General features: G+C 30.4%; 1 protein-coding gene across 1 annotated transcript; it reads left to right on the top strand.

The window, feature by feature from the left end:
• Window positions 1–608: 608 nt before the first annotated feature.
• On the top strand, window positions 609–1,782 carry LOC106309626. Its single transcript, XM_013746695.1, has 2 exons — window positions 609–1,493; window positions 1,575–1,782. The coding sequence occupies exons 1-2, from the start codon at window positions 859–861 to the stop codon at window positions 1,642–1,644; spliced, it is 705 nt and encodes a 234-aa protein (XP_013602149.1). The 5' UTR covers window positions 609–858; the 3' UTR covers window positions 1,645–1,782.
• The last annotated feature ends 7,016 nt before the right edge of the window (window positions 1,783–8,798 follow it).

Below are 8,798 nucleotides of genomic sequence, written 5' to 3'. Positions count from 1 at the left end.
ATCTTACATTATAGTTGCATTAAGTGATTGTCTGGAGCCAATAAAACTTGGATATGTTATCAGCCTATCAGGAGGTAACCGAAACTATGAAAAACGGATCATCGAAGCTTTCTCCACAGTCCATGGCATTAAATCATTCGCTGCTGAGGATCATTTTAGCTTCCATTATGCACTGCACCTAGGAATCAATCTAGTAGATGTTGTTGATCATTTAGTTAGCAAAGAATGCCAATATTAGAGATCAATCTTATGTAATCTCCTGATATAACTATTAAGCGATTGTACTTCAAAGTTTCAAGGAAATGAAATCCAAATAAAGTTGACAAAAAAACATTCAACCATATAACTACAATATTTATATATATATATATTCAACTATATACGGTAGTATAAAATTTTGTAAAGTCTCAAAAATTATTGAAAAGACGACAGCAATTATAGTGATGTACTGTATCAATAATATGATCGGGGTAAAGTTTCATGCAGTTCTTGATTAAATCCACAACGTCTCTTATCTCAGTGGAATAAACAAAAGAAAGAAAAAGAAAAGAGATGAGAGAAAGCAACTTTTAATCTGATATTGGGGGAAGAGAGAGAGAGGATCATCATTACATAGGAGTGAGACCCCATATGAACAGAAGCAGTCAGAACTTTCAATAATTATGTTGTACTACCATTCATTCTTTCTTCACATCTCTTTCATTTCAGATATTCATATTCATCTCTTTGTCTGAAAATTCTATCACTCTCTCTCCATGGAAGCTACTGAGTTATGATCCTTACTCTCTCACGGGATCTGATCTGACTGTCTTTTAACTGTGGTGTTCTGCTGAGAAACAAACATCTCTAAATTAATCAATGGCTGATCGACTTCCATCTCCAACACCTAAAACCTATTACTCATCTGTCTTTACCTCTCCAAAGTTTAGGTTTTTCTCTTCCAACATCACTCCTTTTGACTCCATCATCAGCCCTACTTCCACTCTCGAAGCCAACCACAGCCACCCATCAATCTTCTCCTCCTCCTCCAAAAACCCTAAAACCACTTCCTGTTTTGAGCCAACATTAATCCCCAAACCCCAAAGGTTTCTTCACCCACCTGAAGCCTTTGGCCTCGCCTATCTCGTCAAAAGCAAAGACCGGTCGAGCAAACCTGTCAACAAGATTGTCCTATTCGGGTCGAAGCTCAGAGTCCAGATACCTTCAGCTGACTTTGGAACTAAATCCACTGCTGCTTGCACCAGCCCTTGTCTGAAAACAAAGGTCTTAACCGTGAGCGAGGTTGACCAGACGGAGGACTACACGCGCGTCATATCTCACGGTCCAAACCCAACCATCACCCATATCTTCGACAACTCTGTTATCGCGGAGTTTACTCCTCCTTGCTCTGTTCCTTTGCCACAAGTACCCGTGGAGACCAAGGCTAATTTCTTAAGCTGTTGCTACACTTGTAACAAGACTCTTGACCAAAAACATGACATCTATATTTACAGGTCGGTCCATAGGTCTCTATAGATATGGGAGTCCCCCTTCCAAAACTAAAGTTTTAAGAAATGGGATGTGTTTGTTTGCAGAGGGGAGAAAGGGTTTTGCAGTTGCGAGTGCAGGTACCAGGAGATGCTTCTTGATCAGATGGAGGGCTAGCACTCTCTCCATTTTTTTCAGATTTTTTTTTCCCATTTTTCATTTTTGTCACAAAAAAATCTACTCTTTGTTTTGCTTTTTTTTTCTTGAATTAGTTCTCTTTTCTCTTTTTTTTTTTTTTTTTTTTTTGTAACCTTTATGCTATGCTCTTTTTTTTTTTTTTTTTTTTTCTTGTAACCTTTCTCGCCTGCAGATATATTAAAAGATAGATAGAGAGTTGTCATAATATGCTTGTGTATTGATATGAGGGTGAATTGGAGAGATGATAAATATCAAAAACTGCAGACTGTATGGTCTAAACAATCTTCACCAATAATAACATAAAAGGCAAACTGATATATATTACTTTTTTGAGAATTTGCAAACTGAAATTTCTATAGACTCATCTGCTTTCTTTTCGATTTTCTTTATTGGACCGGGAAAGGTGAAAACAACAAAAATCACTAGTTACAGACTTCAGGGGCGGAGGCAGGATCAAATTTAGATGGGGGCATATTACTTTTGTTTCATTATGTTTCAAGCATTTCTTTAACTAATACTAATTACTAAAGGAAAAATAAAAGTTGACTCGGTTTGCAACTGTAAAGTACGATAGGTTGATTCGGTTTGAAACTCTTAAAAGTATTACTATTATGTAATCTCTCCGCAACCATACCGAAGCAGATCAAACAATAGAGGCAGGGAATGTTGAAAACGCAAACGTTTTAAAATACTGATGGGATTGATTTCTCCTTTTATTAGGCCGACGACCGTAACCAAGATAACACGGGCCTGGTCTAGCTTATTTCTTGTAGCCTCACAGGTGTGAGAGTTTTAGACCACATGAAGCTAATGGATGATCTATCCTTGTTATTTGCGCGTCTCGACGGGACTTGCCCAATCGTTTGAAGAGAAGAAAAGCAGAAGACACAAGACAAATGTGAATTTCCCCATAAATTTAATATTAGAGCACCTACTTCACAACAAGAACCATTTCGAAAGGTTTTTATTGTATATATTGATGTAAATACGTTCCAATTTGCGTCAGTATCTTGTATTATTTGCTTCGTCGTTAATTTGCAACTCTAGTGTTCATGTTTGTATCTTTTAGTCGCTTCCTCGCTTTATATAGGGAACTCAAATATTTAAGTAGGATAGTAGTCTTTTGTTGTGTCATCGGTGTAAATACTAAGACTGATGAGTGACGAGAGGATGGTCATATAGTATTGTGTTGTGTTCATATTTATTTTCATACCCTCACAGCAGTCCCCACACAAAAAAAACCATACAACGCTGGCTCCAATCTCAATTTGACAGTACTTGGGGATTCCCTTCTCTCTATAGATCTTGTATACGTAAATTGAACATTGCCAAATCTCAGCAGATCATGCATGATATCACCATATGACACACTATTATTCTTTGCTGTGAATCAAGTGATTCGCGAAAAATGTACATAGGAGAAACAAAGATGTCTGGCTGTCATAGTATGTATAGATTTTCACGTCCCTTTAGGTTTCTCGTGACACCATATTTCTTTTATTTCCTGAATAGAAACAATGGTCCAATGGATAATTATAAAAGCGAATAATATTGAATATTTTGTTGGTGCAATTAGATAAAGAAATGATTCGTTCGTCGTTAACATACTACTATGTCACAGCTGGTATAAAGAATATCTTGTGCTTGAAAAGAAAAACTTCATTATAAAGATATGGCCGAATGGGAAGTTTCTGCCAGAGCTTCGTCCTCATTATGTTCATTGTCGTCGCTACACGACAAGGCTCTATTTTTATTTGCAGTAGTAACACACAAGTTGCCTTTTAATTTAATAAAAATAAGTCTTGTAAAAGAAAAGAAAAATCAAGAAGACAAGATCTTAGCAAGATCCATGTACTATATATTTTTTCCCCTGACTTGGACTTCAAAATTACAGATTCGACTTAATTTCTTAAGGTAAAACAAATCACTAAAAGCAAAAAACCGAGAAGTACATAAGGCCACACGTGTGAGGTCAGGTTTATACACATGACGGTGACGAACTGACGATTTTTTTTTTTTTTTGCAAACGAACTGACGATATTGCTTCACCTCTATCTGCTGTTTTTTTTGTCAACGACTTGTATTTGCTCACCTTAAAATTAAATCAACGTCCTGTTTTGTTGATCTTTGGTTAATTAGGTACGTAATAATCATACTTTTTAATATCCGAAAGTTTGTAATATTTTGGAATAATCGTTACGATATCATCAATTCATTTTCTTTTGGCCAATAGTTATTTTGGGTTCGTACGACCTATTTTACAATTTAGCAAAACTATTTAAATAAACTAAAAATTCATCTGATAAAAACTAAAACTCTTGTTGTCATCAACATATTAATATGCTTAAAGTATAACAATGGTATGTGAGAAAAGGTTGATGTTCTTATTGATGCGAAAATGATATCTTCGTTGTTAAATCAACGTGTAATAACCCTAGGAGGATCTTCAGTACAAAGACAGCATAAATAAGAGGTGCAGAAACATATAGTATAAGATATTTACATGGTAGTCCCTGGTAAAATATCGATTTTATCTGAACTAATATATAAAAGGGGAAATTAGCTCAATATACTAAAAGAAGTGGAATACCATAGAAAGGGAGGGAAATGGTTATGATGGGGACAAAAAGGAGGGGAAATAGGGTATGGAGCTAAATATAGGAAACATGGTGGATAGGGAGTACAAATTCCCTATATAAAATAACTGTTAAACAAAATAATAAGTTGTCAAAAAAAATATTATTTATTTCAGAAAAGGTATTCTCATAACAAAAATAATTATTGAACTTGAAGTAAGTTCATGATATCCCTAGATTGTCAATTTCATAAATACGTCAATTGTCTTCAGACATACCTTATTAACTGTTTATTTTATATTTTATTTTTTATTTTTTAATAAGTACCTTTCATTTGATTTAAAACAGAAACTTACAATTCCTCCAACAAGATTATAGCACAAAAGAAACCCAGATCGACACTGATCTGTTTATTGGCAATTAATAAAAACAAACACAGACATCTTAGTTAAATAACCGCAACCAAGTGGAGAGGTGTGTCACGGCTGAAGGATGATTGCAGTGAGCCCTGTATAGAGAGTCATATTTGAAGCTAATTGTCTTTTGAATTTCCTGGATCACAGTGACTACAGGCCTCAGTCTGGAAACCGAGTTAAGCAAACGAGAGTTTCTTTCTTTCCAAATGCTGTACAAATACAATGAAGCTTGCAAGTGGAGTTTCATGAGGGTTCTTTAGTCCATCTCAAGCAATTTTGTTTTTTGTTCACTGTCACGTAATTTTAATCACCGGTGCTTAAATTTTTCTGTTGCATAAAATTATCATTGATACATTAAATTCTAGTAGTACAAATATTTTGCATATAGATATAAATTGTAATATGCGTTCACATTCAACAACAAAGGTGGTTCCAAAGTTATATCACAGCCTTTTCCATTGTATAATGTTCTTGCATTGTTATATATATGGTCTAAACCTCGCATTATTGGATCCATCAAACATTCGAATGAATACTTGAAAATAGTTGCTGGCTAGCTGACTCGTTCTTGTTTGTTTTTGGTCTCCCGTGTGTATCTACTGTTTATTGATTTATTATTGATAGTCACTCGATAAATACGCATGTCTTTTTGTCAAATGATAAATATACCAGTTTAGAGCATCTTCAATTCATTTATATTGTAACTCTAAATACTATTATAAAATAATTTTACTCTAAATATTTTATTATTATTTCTCTATGATAAAAATATACTTTTATATTAAAAGAAAAATAACATTTCTCTATATTTAGAGCAAGAAATATAACAATATTATTTATAAGCATATATATATATATATATATTAAAATGAAGTTTCTGTTATTATAATCTCTTTTCTTTTTTTTTACAAAAGAAAAAATGCATTAGAAATTTCAATAGTTTTTAAAAACAAATCAATCCGCTTAACAAATCATTTTCAATATATAGAGAGATGTGTTGTTTTAAATATCAAACCTCTAAATCTTTTTTTTTTAATAATTTTTCTCGTTAATCCTTTATAATTTGTTTTTCTTTCTTTTTTGGTTAAAGGCAATTCATTAAAAGAAGGAGTTCATAGAGCTATGTAGAACGAATGATACCTCTAAATCATTCGTCTCCTTAATCCTCTATAATGTGTTTTTCTAATATCACCGCTAAGCAAAGAACCCGTGCGATATCACATGAAAATTCATTTTATAAAAATAATTAAATCTATTTTATATAAAAAACTTTTAAAAAACTTGTTTATAATTATTTTTAAAGAAATACATGTATTACACAAATATCTTGCATGCAATTATATTTCTTTATTGATAATACATGAATTTTTCATTAGTAGTTAGTTTTGTTCTTAAGTGGAAATTTAGACTTGACCGACCAAAGAAAAAGAAAGTGAAATTCAGAAAATACAAAAAGTATTAATATATTCAATTTTATAAATACATAATATTATTAAAGTAACTATAAATTGTAATAGTTCATTTACACGGTTTCAAACAATCGCTAAAATCTCTAACAATCATTTCCATTTATGTGGTAATTAGATATTCAATTAATAAATATCATATATATCAAACTCATGCATAAATTAAAATATGCATATAAAAATATGTGTTGATGGTTTACATTTTCTTAATATTATCTATTAATAAATAATTTTGTCTAAATAGACCAAAACCTTTTATACGAAACCCGAATAAATGAAATCGAATCAGACAAAACATAAAATTAATCTCAGTTTTTTTTTTTTTTAAATGACGCATTTCTTAACATTGAATACATTAGGGAGGTTGTATATTTTTACCATGAAAAACATATATAAACATTTTTCTTCTACCATTTTCAATAGTTACATTTTTGAAAAAACTTAATCTTTTATCATTAATTATTTTTCAATAGTTACATGATTAAAATGACACAACTTTTCAACATTAATTATGATTCATATTATTAGTAGATAATCTTATGTAGATGATAATTTATTCTTCCATGATCTATGGCGTTATTCATCGCATATCATTTTAAATTTATAAATATATATGTTTCAGTCACGTACCAATTATAATATATATAACAAATCAAACCTCTAAATCAATCGTCTCGTTAATCCTTTATAATATGCTTTTATATTATTATTATTACTATAACCTTCTGTAAATGATAATCTGATCTTCCACGATCTATGGATCTATTTATTGATTTACAGATGTTGAATTATCAGTTTCAACGTATACATTTATTAAGATAAAATGCACATACGTATCAAAACTTGAAAATTCGTTATATTTAAAGTCCAAGTTTTTTGTAATCATTAGTTTGGCCCAAGCTGACACATATTTGAAATCAGAAATTAAATCATCTAATGTTAGTACTTTTTTTTTTTTTTTTTTGAGAAAGGGCTTATCTAATGTTAGTACTTGCTACCTTATAAAAGAGGGAAATAAAAATAAGTAAAGGAATAAAGCTTAACTAACTGGAGTGATACATAGACAACGAATGTAACGTTTGCAGTTAACGGGCTGCATGCCTTGACGCATTAATTAGTAATCTAAGCAGAAAACGTAACTTCAAGTTTTTTTGGTGGGTCTTCATTGTTAACTCGCAACTTTAAAACCTTTAAACCACAGCCTTTTCTATTTTATAATGATAAAAATCCGTTTAAATTTTAATTTCTATCGTTGTATGTTATCTTCAAAGTATAGTCCCGCCCATTATTGCTATGATGGCTTTGCAAAAACATGGAATTCGAAATAAATGGTCAAGCTTTAAATTAAATTTTAAAATAACGCACAATTAGGATATGAATAAATATAATTAAAGAGTGGTGTTGGTGGATGATAAATGGTCCCATATAATTTGGTTTTCTATTCATATAATCGTATTTTTCCTTCATTTATTAAACTGTTTACTTTGTCTTGTAAAAAAAACTTGTTGGTCAATAGCCGAACAATAGAATCAGAACTTATTTTCAACCAATCTAACAATTTTGAGCGCAAATCAAATTCCTTTTAGTAATCAAATTATATTATACTTTTACCATTTTTATTATTGTATATCTATAAAAATGACGTTCTAATAAGCTTATATAAAATTAACACAAACTGACATTTTGGTTTTATTAATCAATATAATAAATAATGATGAAACATGTTATAATAAATATTTAATCGGTTTCAAAATGATCAATGTTTTAGAATTTTTATATATGTCAATAAAATATATTAATTTTAATTATAAATGTATTATTTTATGTGATTAACTATTTTTAATATTTTTTAGTTAATACTTAATATTAATTTAATAAACAAAATTTGTTTTATAAAGTTTACAATTTATCATTATTATTTAATCATAAATGCATTGAAAATAGAAAAATATCGTTTTGAATCTAAAACTTAAATTATTTTGAAACGTATAGAACATTATATAAACTTATAATTTTGTGTTCAGCCCTAGTATTTCATTATATTGATCAAAAAAGTTGTCGGTAATGGAGCAAAAAGAAATCGGAAGGTCCACGAGGTGATATTAATATTAATTAATTAACTAATTTTTTGAATAATTGCGTGCTCGTCATCAAATAATGAACAGTGTATCTAGCGCTGGGCAAAAAATCCGGATCCGAAGAACCGAACCGAACCCGATCCGAAAAAATAGTACCGAACCCGAACCAAAATTGATTAAATATCTGAATGAGTTCAAAATTTTGGTATCTAAAGAACCGAACCGAACCCGACCCGAACCGAAATATTTCGGGTACCCGAATGTAACCGAAAGAGATTTATATACCTAAATATATTACTTATTTCTAGATTTAATATATATTAAAAACATCCAAAATATATAAGATACTTTTAAGTTGTCAAAAGTAAATGTCTAAAATAGCTAAAATATATTCAAAACATCAAAATACTTGAAATACCTATTGATTTTCTACCTAAATATTTAAATCAAACCAATTTATATGTTAATTTTAGGTATTTTGACATATATTATGCAAACTTATATGTAATATATTATTTTGTTTTATAGATTTTGAAAATTTTTAAGCATATAATGAATATTAAAATTTTAAAATAATTTAAATGGGTTATCCGAACC

Source organism: Brassica oleracea, chromosome C8 (assembly GCF_000695525.1).
Source record: "Brassica oleracea var. oleracea cultivar TO1000 chromosome C8, BOL, whole genome shotgun sequence".
In the NCBI taxonomy this organism is placed as follows: domain Eukaryota; kingdom Viridiplantae; phylum Streptophyta; class Magnoliopsida; order Brassicales; family Brassicaceae; genus Brassica; species Brassica oleracea.
The sequence above is the reverse complement of the archived record's forward strand: the minus strand, read 5'-3'. Positions and strand labels throughout refer to the sequence as shown.